General features: G+C 35.3%; 2 protein-coding genes across 2 annotated transcripts; one reads left to right on the top strand and one right to left on the bottom strand.

Annotated features, from left to right (window-relative positions):
- Nucleotides 1-31: 31 nt before the first annotated feature.
- LOC125876806 (uncharacterized) lies at nucleotides 32-7,618 on the top strand. Its single transcript, XM_049558067.1, has 12 exons — nucleotides 32-188; nucleotides 574-720; nucleotides 904-1,077; nucleotides 1,482-1,564; nucleotides 1,674-1,872; nucleotides 3,495-3,616; nucleotides 4,312-4,378; nucleotides 5,253-5,303; nucleotides 5,723-5,775; nucleotides 5,908-6,118; nucleotides 6,334-6,504; nucleotides 7,327-7,618. Exons 1-12 carry the CDS (start codon nucleotides 129-131, stop codon nucleotides 7,387-7,389), a joined length of 1,401 nt encoding a protein of 466 aa, XP_049414024.1. The 5' UTR covers nucleotides 32-128; the 3' UTR covers nucleotides 7,390-7,618.
- A 472-nt stretch (nucleotides 7,619-8,090) lies between these two features.
- On the bottom strand, nucleotides 8,091-22,954 carry LOC125853329 (dynamin-2A). Its single transcript, XM_049532998.1, has 22 exons — nucleotides 22,638-22,954; nucleotides 22,061-22,111; nucleotides 21,831-21,951; nucleotides 21,610-21,699; nucleotides 21,156-21,217; nucleotides 20,956-21,070; nucleotides 20,476-20,818; nucleotides 20,037-20,184; nucleotides 19,404-19,505; nucleotides 19,185-19,304; nucleotides 18,189-18,272; nucleotides 17,981-18,108; nucleotides 17,188-17,272; nucleotides 16,427-16,559; nucleotides 13,841-13,917; nucleotides 12,940-12,996; nucleotides 10,801-10,945; nucleotides 10,555-10,712; nucleotides 10,085-10,198; nucleotides 9,941-10,008; nucleotides 9,491-9,663; nucleotides 8,091-8,651 (listed from the first exon to the last, which is right to left on the bottom strand). The coding sequence occupies exons 1-22, from the start codon at nucleotides 22,779-22,781 to the stop codon at nucleotides 8,491-8,493; spliced, it is 2,679 nt and encodes an 892-aa protein (XP_049388955.1). The 5' UTR covers nucleotides 22,782-22,954; the 3' UTR covers nucleotides 8,091-8,490.
- Between the last annotated feature and the right edge of the window lie 956 nt (nucleotides 22,955-23,910).

The raw sequence follows: 23,910 nt of genomic DNA, 5'->3' as shown, positions 1-23,910 counted from the left end.
GAAAAAATAAATCCAAACACCATTAAAATGCTCCTACAGGAGTCGACGTCTGCAACTATTTGGTGGCTGCAATTTCACGCTATAAATATACAAATTAAACCAATTAATTATCTACTTCGTGGGAAGCCATGGCCATTACAGGGGCACTTCCTTCTTCACCATTTCTGGGCCATGTTCCTTTCCACCTTGTACTTCTTCGTTCTTCTCTTTTCTTGATAATGATATAGTCGGTTTTTACTTTGCAAAGATAGGTCGAGTTCATTCAGAATATTTTTGTTTTCATAAAATTAGAAGTTACAAGTCCGATTCTTGGTTGTATAATGGATTTTTAATGATATCTAGGTAGCCTTGCTTTCATAGAATTAGAAATTCCAAGTCCGATTCTTGGTTCCTTGGTTGAGGGTGTATCAAGAACAAGGGGTTAATGGTTTTCTTGTTTTCTGTTTGTATTGTAGGGGAGTCTTCATCTGGGCACTTTACCCACAATTCACTTTGTATTTTCAATGATATCTAGGTTGAGGGTGTATCAAGAACAAGGGTTAATGGTTTTCTTGTTTTCTGTTTGTATTATAGGGGAAATCTTCATCTACGTACTTTACCCACAATTCAGTTTGTATTTTCAAAGTAAAAGCACTGTTTTGGGGTTCAAGAAGAAGTGTAAAGCCTGCTGACAAGGTTCTTTCGCTTGGGGAATTCACTTTATCTGAGGCGGATTCACTGGTATTTCTTGGATTTCCTTTTCTTTTTCTTGGGTAGTTGAAACATACCACTGACATTATCAAAACAAATCAAGAAAACAACGTCTAGTATTTATATAGTTTCCCTTTTGAAAGTTATGGTAGTTGTAGTGATAGTTTCTTGTGATATTGCTTCAAACGTCATTAGATTTCTCTTTTGTTTTAGGGGGATACAGGAACTCCTGAAAAGATATCTGTTTCTGTGGTTTCCTCAATCTCAGAGGTTTCGCCAGATAATTGGGATTCTTGCAGTCTGGATGCCACAGGTCATCAGCAGTTTAATCCCTTTCTCTCACACGGTTTTCTTTCGAGCTTAGAGGAGTCTGGCTCTGCTGTGGAGGTTATCAATTATCACCTTCTACATGAAAATGCTTTCCTTAATGGTTATTTGTTGCATGGTTAAGAACACTACACCTGCCATTGTTTCTCTTTCCTCAGTTTGTCTGTCTTTTTGTGTTTGGTGATGTTTATACAAGTAAAAAGTTGTTTCTGCCTGACTATATCAATAATATCTGTTGTGGCAAATATTCTGTCTTTTGCTTATTTTTACTGTTTTGTTTATTCATTCCATATCTTTCAATATTATTGTTGGAATAGCTGTGAGCCTAATTCTCATTCGGTGAACTCATAAGAGACCTAGGGAGCAAATCTTGTATCTCTTCTATCATCTATCTTCAGTTTATGCTACCTCTGTTCTTGTTATGACCTCATTTTGATGGAAGAAAAACTTATGTCCTCTCTCAGGGAACTGGCTGGATTCCACAACACATCATTGCTGAGGATGAAAGTAAAAATATTTTAGGTGTTGTTCCTCTCTATCTCAAAAGGTTCAGAATCTGTCAATTCTATATGTGAACTTTATTTTTCTGTTAGATAAGTTTTCTACTCCATGTAATCAACATGCATTGGCTAATTCCTTCTTATCCAAATTTGCAGCCATTCCTATGGTGAATATGTATTCGATAATTCTTGGGCAAATGCCTATTACAATTATGGTTTGAGCTATTATCCAAAGCTGCAATGCTCGGTGCCTTTCACTCCAGTTACTGGCCCAAGGATCTTGGTCCGTAACACTTCACATAGAGATCAAGTCTTTGACATCCTGGTCTCTGCAATGAAGGATTTGGCAGTCAAGGTATGCTTTTCTTTATGTCCAAACACACCTAGTAATACTTTGGATTTCATAAGTACTTTTATGAACTCATCCAGTTGTAAGTCTGTTTCTTTTTTATTTTTATGTATTGTTGCTCACTGGATATGGAAGATCCTGCGTATTAAAGCCAATATTTCTGTTATCATTATTTAACGGAATGCATCATTTCTTTTTGTCTGGCTTGATAAAGATTTGTGAGTTATAAGAAGCCAAAAGATATGTCTGTTTTTTGGAAGAGATCTTTTAAGTATATGCTACTTTCTAGTGATGTCAATGCTGCCTTTGGTGGTAAGAGCTTACTATACAAGCTCACAGTGCCGGCTCTTGCTTGATAAATTTAAGGCAAATGCCTTAGGCCCCCAATTTTTGGGGCCTCAAATTTTCATCAAGAAAAAATTATGTGTTAATTTTTTTAATTAAAAAATAATTATTTTTACTTAAAATGTATAATTTTAAACAAATATATATTATTTTATTATTTTTAACGCCAATCAAATAGAAGAAATTAAGAAAACATTATTTTGTATGTTTACATTCTCTTCTCTAACACTCGTATTATTTATCTTTTTAAAATTCTTTTGCACTTTCTTTTTAAATTTTGATAAGTTAGAGTAATACACTGTCAAAAATATAAATAAATAGTCGAAAAATTCAACAAAGTGACTTACAATTTTTCTTTTGTTTGTTTCTTCTTAAATATTCAAGTATTACATAAACATATTAAAGTAGGGTTATAACTTATACCAAGTTATCAATTTCTTGTATCAGATTTTATAGTTCTAATTCTTATCTTTATGTAAAACTTGTCAACTTATTGCTTATAGTATTATGTTAACAATTTATATAATGATTGCCTCAGCAAAAGAATATTTTTCAATGTTGAATTGATAAAATATTACTTAAAATTAATAATTAAAAACGACATTCGAAAAAATACATTTTAAGAAAAGAAATCAAGTAATAATTTGCACTTAAAAAGTTTTAAAAAATAAAATACTATATTTGATATTTATATAAATTTTAGGCCTCAATTAAAATTTCGTTTTAGGCCTCAAATTACGTTGAGCCGCCTCTGCAAGCTCAAATGGCAATTGAGGAATTTGCAATTCTGCCTGTTCCTTAAGTGCATGCTAGCAGACAGCTTGATTGAGAACAGAAATATTAGTGAACCGTGTTTGCATGGCTCATAAAGTTTAGGCACATGACATAAAGTGACCAGTCCCATACCAAATTAGAGAAAAAATTGTGATTGGTCTGTTAAAATCTTTAAAATTCTCATTTTGTTGAAGTTACTTCTTGAGCGACAAAGCTTATGAATTAGCTCCTCTGTAGCTTTCGTCCTAAGATGTTTCCTTCTTTTGGCTTCTTGAATTGTAACTACTGTTGAGTTACATTGTTTAAGGGATTCATAAAGTAATTTGTGCTAAGTGATTACCTGGAGAATCTAGTACATGGTTTCATAGTTTGCCATATGGTCCATACGTTTATTAGTAAGATTACATTCTGGAACTCCTTTTTATTTCTGTCAACAACCATAGGTTGGAATACATTAATAATTTCACATGCATATTTTCTTGTATTCTGATGACATTTTACCTTGACAGTTCAACGTTTCATCTCTACATATTACTTTTCCAACTTCAAATGAGTGGCACAAGTTGGAGGAGAAAGGTTTTCTGCAAAGGACCGGAATGCAGTATCATTGGAAAAATCGTAATTATAAAAAGTGAGTATGTAGATCTACTTCTTACTTGAGATAGTTTCTCTGAGACTTAGAAATGGATTCCACATAGTTGTAGCTTGTATTTTATTCTTTTTCTTCTTCTTAATAGGTGATCTTATTTCATTCAGTCATATTACATCCTATCAAACTACAGATTCCGAAGGCTTCATCTCCTGGTTGATTTATGGATGAAGGAGCTTGGTGCTTAATGATAAGGAAGGCCTTATTGGTATTTACTAATTTGGTTGAATGGGGTTCCTTTTAGAACTGGTAGTACCTCTATCACAAAAACCATGGAAGGAGTTGGCCTCGCTGTCTTAGAGTTGCAGTATCAGCCTTGTTCCCAAGGTTTGAATCTCGCATAGGTGACACTAGGTGAATTGTATTCATTTCCTAAACCTTGATAGACAGAGTTACCTTGTTCTTGTCTTGGGGGGAGGTAAAAGGTACCTGGTGAACAAGTCTAGGTGTGCGCAACCTGCCTGAGACACCACCATTAATCTCCAAACAAAGAAAAAGCCAGTAAAGTAATTGAAACTGCTAACATTACCAGTTTTGCTTCATCTGAAGAGCATTAGAAGACCTTTATTTTTTGTCCCCATTTCTATGTGTTCATATTTACCATTACATCATGTTAAGTTGTTAACAAGTATTTGTTTCTTCTTTTGATTGTTATAAGTTTGTTCTTGCATGTTCAGCTTTGATGAGTTTTTGATGGACATGAAGCAGAGCAAGAGGAAAAACATTCGTCAAGAACGCAAGAAGGTTTGTATAAGTATTTGTTCTTTTTCCTTGAAATTGCTTGGTCAGTCAAAAGCTCTATAAAGTTTTAAAAAAAGGTTGTATAATGAAAGGTATTTGTATCAAAAGAAAATCTAACTAGATATGCCTTTTGTCACACATGTCCATGCCGAACATTACAAGTTCTCTGCATCAGAAAGCCAAATGACCTGAGGATTTTGGTCCTATATCTAAATTATATTCTATCCTACTGGAAACACGTTTATATATTTGTTTTGTCAATAATAACCTTAGAAAGTTCAAGTGATTATTTCTGGGATGAGGCATTGGGGCATTTGATAGGCCCTTTTAGTTGTTTTATCAGTAGTGAAAGCTTTGAGAAACTTAAAAATGAATGTGGTGTATAATAGTAATTAGACATGCCTTTTGGTTGCACATGCCCGAACATGTATCATAGAGAGTTTGTAAGAATTTTATCGCATGACGAAGAACATGCCTGCAGTACTGGAACATATAAAGGTCCTTGCTTCAGAAAACCAAATGACTGGAGGACTTTGGTCCTACTCCAAGACTATATCTAATCCTACTGGGAACATGTTTTTATTGACTCTCTTACAATCAAGAACGAATCTCTTATTGTTGTATAAACAAGGCACTATTATTGTTTATTTACTTTATCCCCCATCTGCAGCGTCACGTTATTGGCATGTTGCATTTTGCTGCATTGCCATCTTTTCTTCTTCCTTTGTCTCTTATTTCTATCACATCAAGATTTTTCTTAGAGCAGTACAATGTTTCCTTTTAGTTTTGTCATTGACTAAACACTGCTTACCTCCTCGCTCTCTTCTCAATGTCTTCAAATTTGCAAAATGCACATAAGATCTTTTTCTTATTTCAGATATCAGTTCAAAACGTGACCATGAAACGCTTAAGAGGACCTGAAATCAAGGTGTGTTTTTACAGCTTTTGACTCTCCATTAAATTAGTTTCTTGAGCATAGGTGACTGTTGGAATAGGATAACATTTTTGTCGAGGGCAGTAACAACAGTTTATTTGTTGGTACCTTCATTAACCTGATTTATTTAATGTTTATTTATTTTCTACTTATTATCTTTTTGGGGATTAATGACCTGATTGTGATCATGTGATCTTTGTTTCCGTGTTGGTCTGGTGCTGCTGAGAACTATTTAAATCTTGTGAACAAGTGAGGTCTTTACATCTGGACTTTCCTCCACCGAACATCCCCTCAAATTAATTATGGTTTTGACGTGAAACTGATTTCTGGGTTTAAGGCACATGTGCAACTATTATTATTTCCTTGAATTAGATTGAAATTCTCATTTCATGCTTGTCTATTGGTATTTACAGGCCAGTCATTGGGACACATTTTATAAGTTCTACAGAAATACAACCGATAACAAGTAGGAGTTCTTTTCTTTGGACCATAAACCTTTTCTCTTTATCTTAACTAAACTTTAGTCAGCCATATTAGTGTATTTTACAGCTGTATTTCATTACCTGCATTATCTAATCTGATTTCTCTGTCTCTTTAGGTGGGGTACTGCTTATTTAACGAGAGATTTTTTTCATCGTATGGGTGCAAAGATGGGCGACAATGTACTGCTTGTCGTTGCGGAAGAAGGTGATGAGCTTGTAGCTGCTGCCCTGAATCTTATTGGAGGAGATACCTTGTATGGACGACTATGGGGATGTCTCCCAGGAACCTACTATGCAAATTTGCATTTTGAAGCATGCTATTACCAGGTATTTTAAACCATCCATTGCTGCCTGCAGGTTTTCTTGACTTATGACAAGAGTGTCCACAGAGATATCTACTTGTGTTTTTCATGGTATAGACTCGTATGTTTTCAAGATGTAGTCTTTAGTGGTTCAGAAGTAGATCAGTCTCTTCTTTGAGACTTTTAATATTTTCCTGCATGAAATTTCATATCTAAGTTCCCTTGATCTGTTTTTTTCAGGCCATAGACGCGGCAATTGAACTAAATCTTAGCACAGTAGAGGCTGGTGCTCAGGGTGAACACAAAATTCAAAGGGGATATATGCCAGTACCTACCTACAGCTGTCACTATATTCTAGATGAGGATTTTAAGCGAATCATTGATGATTTCTTGGTACGAGAAACAGCTCAGGTGATTATTCTTTCCAATGAAAAGCCTTTTGGATGACTGTTGCCTTTTTCTTGAATATTTCTTTCCTCAAAGGAAAAAGAAAAATTTATGTTCCCATAATAGGTTCCTGTCCTTAAAAGTCAATAGGTTTCAGAATTCTGTAACCTCCCTCATATTATGATGCTAAGTGACCATCTTGGGGACTACATAAAAAGCCGTCTGCTGACAATCCCAAGGCAGTGAAAACTCTCCATCAGGGGCATATGAGTCTAGAAATCAATTAGTATTAAACACTAGTTTATTGAGGTTGATGGGTAATGATATGATGATCAATATGCTTATCTCTGGGACAAATAGTTAGTTATTCTCTAACGCCTGGGAATAAATCAGATGAAAGAGTCTGACAACAGGTCTTTTTTTTTTGGAACTTGGTAAGGTTGGATTATATCACAAAGCAGTACAACCCTTGTACTGAAACCTTATATACAAAAGCCCCAAATTCTTACTGCTCTATGGCTAAATTGAGTCTAAAACATCAATTATAGAGACAGTATCATTTGAGTATAACTGATTACACCAAAAACAAAAATAGCAAAATGCAGTTGAGCTTCACTTTTTGCACACTGTTTTCTATGTTCTCAAAACACCTTGCCTTTCGTTAATAAAATCTTCCCCATCGGTCTATTTTTGTTGTGTTTCTTCCCCTCCAAAATACTCCACCTGTAGCTTAGTTTAGATTGTCATACAAAAATCTCTAAGCTACACCACACATTTGTATGGGCACTGTAGCTTTGAGGAGCTTTGACTTCACTGATCTCTCTATCTTCTTGTATTTTCCTACAGGTTAAACTTGTTATGAATTTATTACAGGATTCTGGTCCCTTCAAGGAGAATGTATGGAATTGATTATGGTGCGCGTTTATAGCTATTCCCTCTTCTAATTCGCCAATCAGAGTGACATCTTTTGTTGGCTGTGCTAGCAGAAGTACCCATCCTATTTTTACTGGGGAAATATCTTCTGTTTAAAGCATTTATCATTTTCTAAGAACAGATAAGACCCTTTCAACCAATATTCAAAATTGTAAATATCCAAGTAAGCCATGTATAGAAAAGCGAACGATCAATGTTCTTCCTGTATAGTATCATTTTCTTCAATACTTGGTCACAATATTGTTCTGATTATCTCATTTAAGCAAATATTAGATAGATGACAGCACGTCTTCAGGTTATAAATTTCATCTCCTCAAGCGTCTTTTACCATTTTTCAGTATTCTTTCCAGGTTAGGTTACTTGTGACACAATCACCAATTTCAAAGAATTTTCATGTTTAACACTTTAGCTTCTTGTGTTTGATTATAGTTTACGTTAAAGGAAACAGCTAGAGCTATCTTCCACCCCTGCCACAACCTGTAGAAACTTGAAGATGATCCAGGACAAGAAGTAACAAAGTGCAACCACTCAAAACTTGGGCAAGTGATAAAAAAGGACTATGAGAGGAGAACAACTATAGAACTGTGACAAAAAAAAATTCACTTAAAAACTTTTTTCCTGAAGTTAGATCAACATTTGCCGGAGAAAGGACAAACCTAAGGATGCAAGATGCAATCTTAAAGAATCAAATTAGATTATAAAACCAAAGTATGATCTACCTTTGAAGTGTTTCACCAACTTCACTAAGCAACGTTATCAAAATTTAAGCCCAGCTAAAGCTCAACCAACACTAGAGACAGCTGTCCATGCGCCTAACAAAATTATACATGAAGATTGTCCTGAATTCCTTGCTTTGAAATCAATAAGTAGCAACAGGGTTAGAGGATCGAACAGCAACTGGAAAACTTATTCTTTGATGGTAAATGGAGACCACCACTGGACCAATGGCTGAGATGGTACCTAAAATGTGGAAGCTATGTATACAAAGATCTCGTGACAAAATCCAAGGACATCAAGAGCACAAGAAGAGAGCAGGAACCAAAACCTCCTCAGCTACAAAGAATATGAATCGAATGTCTAGGATTTTTGTCCAGAACCAGGAGGTGCAGGTGGCATCCGGCTTGGTGTACGACGACTTCTAGACCCTGCATCACCATTTTGAGGGGCATTTGAAGTACCATCAAATGCAGATCGCCATTCATCACCTGATGACTGCCCACCAGATCTTGAGACGCTTTCTGCAGATGATTATAACTTTAAAAGAAGCACAAGGCATCAGGGGTAAAAAGAATATTGGTGATAAACTGAGTTTGTTGAAAACCCTTAGCATATAGCCATATACAAATAAGAGAAAGGGGATGAATTGGAAATCGAAGCACAGTGGTTGATAACTTACACTTTGCAGCATTCATTAATACAAGGTTCCCAAACAGTAAGTTCAAGCTTTCTAAGTGATGTTTGAGCTTTTTTCTATGGTGTGGAATGGTTATCTTTCATACCAAAAAGAGTCTAAAGTCTTAATACTTCTCTGAATCAACTGCATTTGTTATTTAAAAGCCTACAAGATTAGAAGTCAGCTATGTTAGCTTGCAGTATTAGACTAAGGTTTGTGTACCAGAGTCACTAGACCTATCTTTTACTGAATTGTGGTCCACTGGTCCTGTGGAACTTAAATAACATGTTTCTCGGGGATATCTTAATCATATACTTCCTTAATTTTATCATGGCTCACTGAAGTTAGTATCGGCAAGTGTCAAACACTTCAAATCCGTGCAACTTGTAAAATCTCCTACTAGGTAAATACACCTTAACTCATGGTCTAGCCATGGATATCCAACATAGTTCACCAGACGGCAGTCATTCAACTCATATGAGAAAACATGTGTTAGGTCATGGTGAATTACACATTAGAGGAACTCATTTTTCATTTTTATTTATGTGGAGGCAAGTATATTATACCACAAGAGTTTGTTTGTTTTGATAATTTAAGATGTCAACATATTAAATTGCTGGAAAGCAGTCAAAGAATTGAAGGATAAGGCTTCAAGTTAAAGCTATCAAAGGTTTTGCCGAATACCAGCTCCATCACTATCTGAGTAGCTAGACGTAGCAGCTGCTCGATTATCATGAACACTAAGCTGCTGAGTAACCTTAGCAAGAAGAGAGGACTGTTTCTGAAAGTGCTCCCTCCTACGCTTCACATTATGGTCTTCCAGGAGTAGCTCTTCGATTTTTGCTCTACTTTGTGCGCTACAGTCCACATTTTGATACACAGGGGTGCAGTCAGAAGATAATAAGAAAGAAACAAAGATAACAAACAAGAAAGAGAGTTTTCTTAAGACAAACAAGGCTGTATGCATAACACTTTCATATGCCATAGATATTCTGGGTTGATCAGCTTCGAGTTAAGTAAAATTTGTGAGATTGATTTTTTTATATAAAAAAAGATCCTCTGCATACATATGGTGGTCAAAATCAGAGCTCCTGGAATCCATAATTCCTGAAAGGAAATACAACTGCTGCTAACCTGACAGAACTGTACAACTTATTAAGCATATCTTCTCTGGCCTTCTCTACTTGGCAAAGAACAACTGCCTGAGAACCAGTTATCCCAAGTTAAACAGGGTATGGAGAACAAAAGTGCAGGGAATAATGGTTACACTAAACTGACCTTTGGTACATTAGCAGCAAGACTGTTGAGAACAGCTTCAACATAACCACGTACTTCTTGAGCCATCCATCGAAGTTCTTCTTCTGGATCTGCAGGTTTCCTAGTCATCATGTCCTAAATAGAAAACAATCCAAGTATTTTCCATGTAAGATATTTGACAACACAGATTGTGGAAAGAGAATATTCCATAAAATGCTGGTGTACAAATTCAATGGTCTTATCAAGAAGTCAAAATATGAAGAGATTCTTTACAGGTAAGACAAGAAGAATACTCCTGGCACTAAAAAACTTTGTGCAGTAAAATATTTATAAACAATGGCAGTAATCTGGTAAAGTAAACTGAAGAAACTGTTTCTGATGAAGTAAACTGAAGAAACTATTTATGATGAAGTAAACTGAAGGAACATTTATAGGAAGAACCTGCAAATAAATTAATCTGAGTCTTTAACGAACTGTGTTTTGCTACTTACAGGTGTCCCAGGTGTCCCTTCTGATAAACTTGGCCTCATAGGTTGACTAGACTCAGCAATAACTTGACCTCCTTTAGAACTTATGACACTTTTTAATTTATTTAACCACTCAGTCTTCTCAGCCAAAGATTCTGCCTTCAAAATAACAGTACTTTGGGCTGCAATATTAAAAAAAATTGGTTGTAAAAAATGAAAGAACAAATCATATAATTCCCTTGCAAAAAGAAATTCAGGAATATGCACCACCTTTAAGAATAGTCTTGTATTGAACCCTGTTTGTTAATTTGAACACGAGACTAGGTCCCTTTCCTCCATCAGGCCCAGTTGCCTTCTTATCTTTTGAACTTTTTGATGGTTCACCTTCTTCAGAAGCCTCTTCAAGATTACATTCCTGAAAGTTTCGCATAGCATGTTACACGATAAGATAAAGGTCCAACATATCCAGATAATGAATGCTATAGAAATGCAAATATTAAAGTGGATGTGCAGCCAGTCAGTCATACAAGATCACAAATGATCATATTTAACTGAAGGAAGCAAGAAGCACACACAGAAGATAAATTTTATGGCCATATCCCATGTAAATCTCCATTTGAGTTGGTCCATAGGTGCAACACACTATGATAATTGAAGGTGTAAATAGGGATGGGTAGACCCACAATCACACCGAGGGAAATTGTTTCAAAAGATCTACAGTCTCTCAAAATGGATTTAGCGAGAAGCAAATAAATGGAAGCAAAAGATCCATACAAGTGATACCATCTACCTGAAATGAAGGTTTAATTAATGTTAATGAGGATGAGTATGAGATTTAGCGAATTCCAGCTTTAGAGAACCTTTAATTTTACTTAAAAGACAAGTTATTTAGTCTTGGAATAAAATGAGTGTATAGAGTGCTGAAATGAATATAAAGGTTGATTAATTGATGTTACATGATAATCTCTGAAAACTCCATAGCCACTAATTTATATTTCTTCATAGAATTTGACAACGATCAGAACTAAAGCCAAATACAGCTACAACTTCTCCAAGTTGACCCAAAACCCATGTAGAAATGCAGTTATTCACTGTAAGTTTTTAGGAAACAACAAAAGACAGAATGCTGATACTGAACTAAGTTGAGAGTCCACACAAACTAAGCAATATTGCACGTACAAAACCCAGGGATAACCAGGACCAAATCAATAATAAGATGAGGTTATTATCCATATATGAACAACCTAAAAGACTACGACAAACCAAGTCAACAACAAAAAATTGTATGCGTTCCCCAGAATCTAAACACAAAAAGCAAACAACTATCTACGTTCTTTTCAGATTCTTCCTTTGAGTGGGATCACTTGATAACTCTAACACCAGGGGTCATGAGTTTCAATACAATATTTCTTGATTCTCTTGCACATCATGAACACGGACAATTATTCAACAAAATATTCAATCTTGAAATGTAGAGATTACAGTAAATAATATATACAATTTCCATAAAGAAAAGCACAGAGATGTATATAGAATTATGATAACTGGGGCATCATCAGGCTAATAGGTCAGAAGATTTTGAATCATAAGCTTGAGAATTGTGAAGTTCAATGTTTAGGCCTTGAATTTTCAAAAATCTGACTTAAAAAGAGATACCTAGACTCTATGACCAAGATCAATCAACTCTTCAAAAAAAAAAAACCAATGTGCTCGACTGCTCGTAGGACTTGATGCTAAGAGGGTGGAACCCTAAATGTTACTCCTATAGGCTGTAGCTCTAGAGGTGGCTCATCTCATTTTCTAGACTTTGAAATGCCATGTGACTCTTGCAATATTTGATTTGCACATGATGTGGTTCCTAGATCTAACATAGCCCTACATCCGACGCACAAAAACCTTTGTAAAGTTATTTTTTCTTTTTTTCCCTACTTTTTTCTGACAACTTAAAGACAACCTTTTCTGTGGTACAAGAGGACATGAAATTAATAAAAAATCTTTCAGTGATGTAAACAACCATGAAACATAATATGCCCCAAAAGTTTAGAGCAAGAGCTGTGTAAAATCTGTACTGGTCGATTGTTGCATATAATCTTTAACATGGAAAGAACAATCTAGGTGAAACAAACTGAAGCCAGAAAACTTATCAAATCTATCAAATGAAAAAGAAAGCAGCACACGAGTCAAACAGCTGAAAAACACTTTTGGAATTGAAAATACCTCCAATTAAGGCAACCACCAAATTGTCAACCCAGCAATCTTAACAGAGTAACAATTAGAATAAACACAGAGAACTCACAGAAGGCTTTTCTAATAAATCTATAAAAATAACGAGTCCAAAGTACATATCGAAAATTGAAATGTAAATATCAAAGAACTAGATCTTAAAAACAACAATTGGCTTTTTAGTACCTCCAAAGTAATTACACCATGGAAATGCCGTTCTTCTTGCTTCTTGGTATATCCAAGCTGCAAAAGCATAACTAAAAGCTATAAAACAGTGGCACAAACTAACTGCTATAATATCTCATAATTTTGCTAGAATGGATACATTATATACTACTAGTGAGGGCTCAATTTTAGCTTTTTCTCTTTATGGGGAAAAATCACATGTGCAAGAAACATATATAAAGGTCACCCACAAGGAGAACAATATTAAGTCATCTTCTATTGGACGATCTATTACTGGTAGTACAAAGGTATGTATATTAGTGCGCAACGAAAGGGTCCAAGTCTTCCTGGGTTTCTCTATTCCCACTCTTATTGCACATACAATACCCTACCTGGGGAATGGGTACGGTTCATCTTCCAAATTCTTCCAATTGAAGTTTGGGTTTGGACATATATACTTCTTCTTAGATTTTGAACAGAACAGTTTATGAATTTTAGAAAATTTAGAAATATGAATAAAGAGAAAAGAAAAACTTCGAAAATGTAGACATTCCATTTAAATAGGCCCAAATACAGATGAAAAGAAACTAATTTGGGATTTGATTAAACATATCAAAATACAACATCTTATCATTTGGTCTAGACTACAAGTAGTAACATCTTTTCGCAGCTTAATACAAATTACGCAACTACAAATAAGATATGAACTTGCAGTAAACTCGGAAGTATAGTACTACTTTTCCTCCTTTCTACCATGAGCTGTTGACTCGATTATTGATCTCAAACTAAATGGTAAGTTCCTACAATTAATTACTCCCAACAGGAATTGCTATAAAAGGACCACATACATATAATTAGGTCCAGTAAGCAATGAGTTTTCACCAGCTGATATTAGAATGGCTTAAAAAACTACAATGCTAACCTTTCCGGTCTTGTCATTTAAAACAAACCATCGCTTGCTCCAGCCACTTTTTTTATCACTTTTCTTCAGTAGAAACCCTGCATGTAGACGGAAGCTATGTGTAAGCACAACAAATTTAGCACTTTGGTACCGTAAAAAGTTCAAATAAGGCATCGAGGAACCATGTTAAAAGCCAAAGGTTCCAAATAATCACATTAGCTTGGAGGAATGTATGTGATTATAAGTTCTCAATGCAACAAAATGGCTAATCCAGAATATAAAATCCTTAATAAAATGCTATTGTGGAGAGTGGAAAGAATTGTTATGAATGCCATGTAGATGTTATTAATGGTTATGGCTTAATTATTAGGAAGCTCAGGAATTACGGAAGTTTTCTTATTCATGTACTTCAAAATAAGATTTTTAGTTCTACCCTTCGGGATGGCTAGTGGTTTGGGCTTGGGACTTCCATGTTGGAGGTCTCAAGTTTGAAACTCCTTGCCAGCGAAAGCAAGGGGTTTGCCTTCTGGGTCGAGCTCGTCGCACCGGGCTTGCCTAGTGCGGGTTACCACTCCTATGTGGTTTGCGAGCTATTGAATAGGACCGGGGATTTTACCTTGTGAGCACCCAAAGGGTAGCAGCTACGGGTTTCCCTTGTCATAAAAAAAAAAAAAAAAAGATTTTTAATTCTGTAATAACAGAAAAGCACTAAATAGTTTCAGGCAGTACCAAAAGGGGTTTCTCTCTTCATTTTCTTTTCACTCGATATCAAAGCCTTTACGATCTCGGTAGAGATTTAGGTAACTTCTGCATAAGGCGGTTCCGTGAAGCCAAAGTTTGTTTTCTTTTCCATGTTTTACAACTTTGTTTTCCTGGGATTGTACTAGCGATTCCACACCTCTTTTTGATGGTCATTCTTGCGGCAACACCTCTTCCAGCCACAACTCTGCCAGTCTTCCAACCACTACCTAGCAATTTTTTTCCATCACCGTTCGAACTACTCTTTCAGTTACTATTCAACCGCCAATGCGAACTATGCCAGGGATGTCTTAAATATTCGTGTCACCATACTTTCTCGTAACTGAGAAAATGTTCATTTTTTGAATGTGCTGCAAGAAGCGCTTTAGCTGTGTGATTATCAGCAACTTTCCAAGTGAAAGAGTTCCAACACAACTTTCTTTTAGTGATTATTCACTAATTGGTGACACTTAATAGGCAACTATTTACTATAATCCTAAAGATTTAGTATTTCTTGATTTTAAGATGAGCAAAGTCAAAGTTGTTTCACCACCTTGAGTTTGAGAAGACACGTTGAATATAAGGAGAGTAGTTAAAATATTGGGAAAATGCATAAGTACCTCACCTAACCTTTACTAAGGTCCTATTACCCCAAACTTATTTTATATATAATTTTCTATCCCTTTTTGACCTACGTGGCACTATCTTGTGGGCCCAGGATGTGTTGCCAATTTTTTCAAGGATAGTGCCACGTAGGCCGAAAAGGGGTAGAAAATTATATATAAAATAAGTTCGGGGGTAATAGGACCTTAGTAAAGATTAGGTGTGTCTCTGAGATTTCGGGCATAGGTTGGGGGTACTTATGCATTTTCCCTAATTATTATGCTGAAAGCCAAGAGAATCATGAAGAATAGTGTAAATTATAATTATTATGAATTCCATAAATCAGAATACTTGTCTTATCTCATGTAGCTCAACGTTCCTTTAAAAGGATCCCTGTCTTTACACAAGGAGCATAGTCATAATCACAACACAAGAACAATAACATTCATGGCGACTCCAATATCAATAGTGCATATGGAAACGCAAGTATGCTTGTAAATGGGGATTTGTTAAAACTTTATTTTCTACAATGTAATATCAAGTTAAATTTTATATAAGGTGGATGACCTCCAAGTGTTTCCAAGATGGACACTCATTCTTTCTCTACTTCGTCTCATTTTTCAGCTCTCTAGCCATGATAAAAGTGATTTTGGGTTGCAAATATAGAGAATATCTACAGAAAAAGTTAAAAATAATTCTATCTAAAATTTTACACCAATGTACATACTTTATTAAGTATACTAACTTAGCTTTTTCTTGTTTTTTTGTTCACCTACATTGGCGCAAGGCCCAGCGCTAGTATTAGTGGACCAACTAAAGGCTACATTTAAAAGTAGCCAGTAAAACTGCTAACTATATATATTACTGAGAATTTTATGTAAATCATGATTACTATTGGGTTACCCGACTCTTAAAGACTAACAAGAACTAATCTTACACTCTTCTAGCAGCGGAAACACTTACTAAATGCAACAAACTATGAGAAACACTTGCACAACATACTCCAACAAGCCTAAGCAAACTAGATAAATCAATTTCACTTCAGACTACAGCGTTCAGAGCAATAAAGAAGCATCCCCTAAAACAGGCAAAATAAAAAAGCTAAATGACATTTTGTTTCAAGGTCAACAGAATACTTATCATGACTTTTATTTGTTTGATTGTTTATCAATCATGCTCATATACCTATTAGCTTTAAAGGAGAGAACCAAGAATCTATCTTGTGTTAGATCAACAATTATTGGAGACAAGCTCAGTAATTTAAACCTGCTGTTATCTCCCCATCGGGTCCTGCAGTCTTCAACACTGGTCCTTCTTGTGAATCCTTATCTTGCTGAGCTGATTTATCCTTCCCCGGCTTTGAACTACTTTGTTCATCTCCAGCCTGCGAACTGGTTGCCTATATGAAAATTAATTGCAATTAGGAGAGATTTTTCTACTCATAATAACCCTGGAAGGAAGAAGAAAAAGAAATGAGACAATCTCAGTAGAAGGAAGATGATCATGTTAACAGATGCTAATGTGTCAACAGAACTTTGAAATCAACAGACATCTCCTACTACATTGCACAGTGGCTGCTGGTATTTGTTCATTACAATTGTTGGCTTAATATGGGTCATGCCTGACAGTATCATGGAGGTCTACATTAGTTGGAGTTCATGGAAAGTTGATAAATCCATCAGACAAGTCTGGCAAATGATTTCTGCTTGTATTTTTTGGTGTGTTTAGAATGAGAGGAATAGAAGATGTTTTGATAATATATCAACTCTAAACCACTCTCTTAAGGCTATTTCTCATTTGAAGTTGTTGGACTTTAGCTCTTTATCCTTAGTATAGGACTCTTTGTAACAAAGCTAGCAATCTCACTCTTTTGTAACTATTTTGCTATATGCATCTTCTTGATGTCATTTATAATACTACTTACTTCATAAAACAAAAGAAGAGAAAATCCAAGTAGTTCCAAAGCTTCAGGACAGCAGAAGGTAAAGAACTCAAGCAATCAGTACTCATTGGAAAGACTGGCCTACCCTATTCAACATGGATTGCTCTGCCTGTGCTGCCTTCTTGGAGGATGGGTTCTTCAGGCCGTCGTCACGCCGCTGCCTATCCATCCTGGAGAAACCAAGGATTTAACTTTCACCGAACAACAGATTACTGGGAGAAATAATGTTAAGGGCAGAAACATGAAAATGCACCATAAAAGAACATACATCTCACTCCCAGTATTTTCCAAAAGAGTAGTTCTTGATATCTCTTTTTGTTCTTCTTTTGGTAATTCACTGGGAGCTCCCAGTGGAAGTATAAGGGTTCTAACTCTTTTTTTCTCTCATATTCAGTTAGTGTCTAAAAACAACTTTTATAAATGAGATAACATCAATGCAAAACACCCCTTGATGATGTTTTTCTTTTTCATCAGGTAAAAGTAACGGTACCTGGATGATGATAATAAAAACAAAAAGTTTAACTGCATCTTGAGACTAAATTCTCTTGGAAGCACAAGTGAATTTCAGTTTCCAAGAGAATTTCAGTTTTTGCTTTTAAGGTTGAGTTAGACTCAATGTCCACTTGCTTTACAAATACGCTAGAAAAAAATCCACAGACAATACAGGTTGCAACTAGTAAAACCCATAGATGAGTCTATGCTTGATTTGTCTCACATTGTAATAATACTGAAAATATGATTATTAGAGATTTTGACATAAAGGCTGATTATTTCTGAAAAAATGTTAGGTATCGAGGTAACAGAGTAAAATGCAAACAAAAATATGATAACAATATTCTGGAAAGAGAGCAACGAAAGGAGCCAGATTATGATCATACCGCCTTTGCACCAAACGGATAAAGTGTTGTGGGGGAACATAAACCCGCTCCATGTCAACAAGGGCAATAACCATATTCTTTGCTTCAGTTCTAAACCCATCCAGAGCAGTAGTCGCAATTGCAATTACCTAAGATGAATTATTTCCATAAGAAGAAAAGAATATCACAAGAGTCAACTTGTAAAATTACAGATCTGCATGATGGGCACCTCTTGCTTAAAAGGAGGATACTTTCCCAGACCTGGTGTCGAATTAGCAGCTTTTGAGACAATATCGACAAGTACTCGGTGCACCTACCAAAATTTCTAAAGCGACTTAGAATGTAGAAAGAGGAACATCACAGAATTAACTTGGACAGGTCCTTGGAGAAATGTTCAAGGAAGCATAATTTCTCACTAACTGTCTCAGGCACAGATAAATATTGCAATTAGCATGGGTTCATTTTGCATGAGAGTATTGCCAAAGGCCATCTACAATAGCTTGGATGGCCTTTGGAAATACTCTCATGCAAAATGAACCCATAATTTCTAAAGAACAAAACTAATACTTCTGCAAGACAACTGTATAGTGCCAAAAATGCAAAATTTCTGATTAAGTTGGGTTCATTTTTCATGAGTATAGTATTGCCAAAGGCCAGCCAAGGTATTGAAAGGAGAAGAAAAAAACAAAATGCTTCTGAAAGACAATTGTGTACTGCCAAAATTGCATAATTTCTATTTAACATAGTAGATAGGAGTAAATCAGTACTACCCAAGGAAATCACTTAATGAAATAATGGAAGGGTATAAAAAGGCTGGAGGCAGAGACTGTCAACAAGTCCTACTAACCATAACCGTTGTCTTGATAGAATCATGTTTATGGGAGCTACGATTCCATCATCATATTAGAATTTTCATTTTTTCTAGTTAACCAAATAATTGAAATCTGTGAACAAAGAAACTAAAAGATCGTAAGGGGAAGAGGAAAGGATATGAGGTGGTGGCATGAGGCCAGGAAAAAAGAGATAAAAGTTGCAAAAAAATTCCCTACATCTTTTCCATTTTGGTGATTGTCAAGAACAGGGGAAAGTGACAACAACTATTATGCCTCAATCAGAAACTAGTTGGGGAAGAAGGGACGATGAGATACAATTAAAACTACTAAATAGGTCAAGCAAAAACAAAAAACTGCCTTGATAAAGCAGAATAACATCGGATAGGGATCACCTCTTCGACACAAAGTGTTGAAGGTTCTTTCGCCAGCTCCAACACACTCTTTATTAAAGACCTTAACCCTTTCTCGGGAGAAATAAGGTAAGGTTGGTAGCCATCTGCTTCTAGCACAACCTTCAGTCAACATGGAAGGTTCACTTGAGAAAATGAAGAATAAGGAATCATTCAATAAAGATGCACTTGACTGAAGGCATGATGGAGTAAGAAATATACCCTCTTCACATTTTTTAACTCGAAGTGTCTATCCATAGGAAGCTGCTTAATCCTATCAGGGAATTTGCCTTCAAAACTTGCAATTACTTTCCAACCACCGCCCTACATAATTAGCTTACATGCAGTAAGTGTATACCCAAAGAGATTACACTTCTAACCAAACAAAACAACTAAAATAGCACATGGTTCTGTATACGAATCATGGATCCCAATTGCCAGAGGGGCTTCTAGGTTAACATAATAAACGAAAAACTGAAAAAGGGAACTTGACAGATGAATTCTCTTTTGTATTGGTAGTTGAGAAAACTTGATAGATTGATGTGGCTGCATCACACACTCAATACTGACATATTTTGACACCCTCTAAGTGTGCCATTAAAAAATATTTTTGACTTCTTCAAAAAAAAAAAAAAGGAAAGATTTCCCACCGGCTTGTCAATAAACATATACCACCAAAAAGGTAAAAACTAAATAAAGGAACTTCTAGTAGCATTGATTTCTCAAAGGACAATTCACTTTAAAATTGGACAAATTGTTGTGACAGAAACTTCAAGCAACATGTTAGCAATATCATGACTATAAACTTTAAAAGAGACATTAGGCTTTCATTCTTTTTCCTACTCCAAGACTCACCTCTCCAGTTGTAAGATGTTCCAGAAACTTATCCTCGAATTCACGACAAAGCTCAAGGGCTAAAGCTTTTGTACCTTCAGCACTATTAACCATTTGATCGCCAAACTTTACCAGTTCATCCTTTATTGATTGAGATTTTCCCTGGAGCCTGCAGGAATTATAAAGTAAGGATTAAATTGTGTGTACAAGTAGCTAATGAAAAAAAAATAGATAAAAAGGAGAAGATTGAGACTAGAAACTCAAATATACCATACGACAATGAGCAATCTGTTGCAACTTTTACATAATTTTGTGGAGGCCAAAGAATGGGAAAAAGAAATCACCAATACGTGTTGCTTTGCAAACTAAATTGAGAAAAACTGAAAAATTGGTTTCCGAAACTAATTTTACCAAATATAAATCAAGAGAGTGAAATTAAAGTAATGGAATAGGCCATTACCCTGAGAGGAGATTTGGAAGTCTGACTTTCATTCGATTACGGATCTGTTGAGCAAGGACCTCCACTAATGCTACCCTACCAAGCTTGCTTTGAGGAGCCTTTGTTAATATTGATTTAAGACTTTCACTCTCAGCACGCCATGCTGTTTCTAGTGAATTATCATTGCCTACATTTCCTGACTGGGTTGAGGCTATAGAAACAGATTGACCAATCAAAGCAACCCATGGGATATCGGATGTGCTTGGTGGTCCCTGGTTTAGCAAAAGCGCATGGATAGCTGCAAGAACTTTTGGATCTGAAGCTGCTTGATCTACCTTGCTAATAATACCTATAGTTCTTGTACCTGAAGCATTTGCGAAATATGCTCTCAGCAATTATGAGATATGGAGAAGTGAAGAAAATTTGCTGTGAAATACATATTTATTTGGAAAATTTTATTTCCTTGAAACTAATAATTGAAGCATTGATGGTACAACTCACATTCTCCATCATGCTCCTTCACAAGTCGAAGTGCTTTATACGAGGAAATTTCTGGTGCTAGAGCAGCGGGAATAACAACTAGTAATATGGCATCACTGCGCGCAACATATGTACTCTGTAAGGAAAAAAGAACATCCTTTAAGCACCTATAAGAAAGTGAATTTTAAAATGGAATCCATAATGCACAATCTCGCACTAACCAATGCATCATCAATATGTCCCTTATCCACTCCAGGTAGATCAACCAACTTCAATGGAGGAGCTGAACAGCAAGGTAAAACCACAAAAGCAACAAAGATAAGTAGAAAACTATCTGCTCACGCAATTTGGACAGAGAGACATCAGTAGAAGACAATCCAAATTTATGAGATTCAACATCAACTAAACTAACAACACAGGAAAAACAAAAAAAAAATTACAATTACACTTAAGGTGCACCGCAAAACTAGTTTATGGACCATGTACTATACCGAAGTTCAACTAAAGTAAATAATACAGTATCAACAGAAGAATCCTAGGATTGAAAACTCCAATAAGAAAAATAATGTCAACCAATAATGGAGTTAGTATCCTTCTAAGTGTAGAATACTACTACTAGATTAACATGGCAAAAACAAAGCGAATACAGCCATACCACTTCTAAAGTAGACACACCTGTATTAGTTCGAAGCTTCAAATATATCTCGTCTCGGCTTTTGTTTGAGATCTTGCTTAGTCTATCCTGTAAAGAATGGCGAAGAGCACCTTTTGTTGGGCCAAAGAGTGAACAAGTATGATCAGAGTATGACCAATTTATAAGCCTTTAGTGAAAATAGATTCACAGTTCTGTACTATAATATGTATAGAGGATATTGCAGCTTGGGAGAAGGCCTCACTTGCAGAGACTTGTTGGGATTTACTGTCGATTTGCAAAATAATTGACTTGCTGTTTAAGGAACTATCCTTTTTAAGTTCAATGCATATAGGAGCACGAGTAGCACCTCCTTCACCAGTTGGCTGTCCAAATCAAGGTAAAAACAATATAGAAGCATGAACAGACAGTTGCAACAATTTATTATCATATATATATATATATATAGAAATTATCAGTAAAAATGAAACTAACCAAAGCAGGATGTCCTAAAAGACTGTTCAATACAGCTGATTTACCAGCACCCTGAGATGTTAAAGATTTAGATATAGATCAACCACACAGTAACAAGGAGTGAATGAAGAATTAACTTGAAGATTATTTTCACAATATTGCTATAAACATTTGGTTTGTATACAAAATTTAAACTCAATTAAAGCCATTGTTAAATAACTCTGTACGCTGTGACCTTTCAACACACAACAAAAAAACTCTGTGAGTCTGTTAAACTTGACAAAAAGAGTAACCAAAGTGGAAAGGACAAAGGAAAACAAATTTATTGGACAATCATATGCTTGTTATTGTCAGCTAACAATGCTAGTGCTGATTCCATGAGCAGGTGAGTGCAAATACTATAAGCCCATATTTCTATCAAGTTGGCAAATATTCATTTATAGAAAAATAGGCATGTAATACTTCATAAATTCCCACACGATGTGGCATTGCATCTAGGGAAAAATAACATAACACTAACACAGACAGATCATTAATCATACAATATACAGAAGCAATCGACAAATCATGTAGTAATTGCAGAGGAAATAAAACATACAGTATTGCCAAGCGCCACTACATTGAGAAACGTTGAAGGCCGTTTATTCGATGCGGTAGCTTCATCAACATCCTCATCGGCTAACAACGCCGCGGCTTGCCTCATCGCATCGCCGAGCTGCTCCAATTCCTCGATCGCTTCCATTGATCCGCTTCACCACCAAATCAAACAATCTCCGTCCGCACAATAAAATACCAAAACTACACAATCAAATCACTGAAATTGCATATATTATTACATGCAGATTATAATCCTTCACTGAAATTGCACCGAACAATGCAATGGAGGTTCACGGCGAAGAAGGGATAGACAGTTGTTGGAGATTTAACAGATACCGAAAATGGCGGTAATGGAAATGCTTTTTCTGATTTGGTATTAGGTTTTACTTATTATTTTTGTGAAGAGAAAATTTTTTTTTTTCCTTAGAATTTTGATCGTTGGACTGTCATCTCGGCAGTTACTACAAATTAGTATATATATCAACCGACTAATATGCGCCTGTACGTAAGTACTACTATTATTTTCTTTGATATATTAAATCATGAGAAATTTACATTTTTAGTCCCTTAAATTATGTATTTTCAACTAATAGAGCCTGTATTTTGTATTCTTTCATTTGTGAAATTTTATAAATTTATCGAATTATTAATATTTATGTCATTTAATTATATCCGTGTATTTTGTAAGATATGTATATTTTACTTTATATTTAGAGTTAAGGTTTTTTTTTCTTTTCTTAAAAGGGTCTAAAAGAGTTAGGAAATAAATCATATTTAGACATTTTTAAGAAAATATGATTTATTGAATTTCGTTTTAATTTGGGATGCACACTAGATAACTGATCCAGTCACTCTTATTGATACATTTAAATTCCAAATTAAAACATACTCCCTCCATCTTAAATTATCTGTAGTATTTCTCTTTTACACACTTTGTATGAATTTATTTTTTGACTATTTTGCCATTATTTATATCTTAAGATATACTCTCTCTGTCTCTAATTATTTGCTCACTTTTCCTTTTTTAGTTGTCCCTAATTACTTGTCCATTTTGACAAATCAAGAAATAAAAAAAAAATTACTTATTATACCCTCAATTAATTACTTTGAAAAAGGTAGAACATCTTAAAAATCTTAAGTTAAAAATCCGTCCACTTCATAATTAATAAGAGTAAGATTGTAATCATTATTTTCTTAATAAATATGTCAATTCAAAAGTAGATAAGTAATTAGGGACAGTGAGTAACATCTCATCATCGAATGTTACACTAAGA

Source organism: Solanum stenotomum, chromosome 1 (genome assembly GCF_019186545.1).
Source record: "Solanum stenotomum isolate F172 chromosome 1, ASM1918654v1, whole genome shotgun sequence".
NCBI classification, from domain to species: Eukaryota; Viridiplantae; Streptophyta; class Magnoliopsida; order Solanales; family Solanaceae; genus Solanum; species Solanum stenotomum.
The sequence above is the reverse complement of the archived record's forward strand: the minus strand, read 5'-3'. Positions and strand labels throughout refer to the sequence as shown.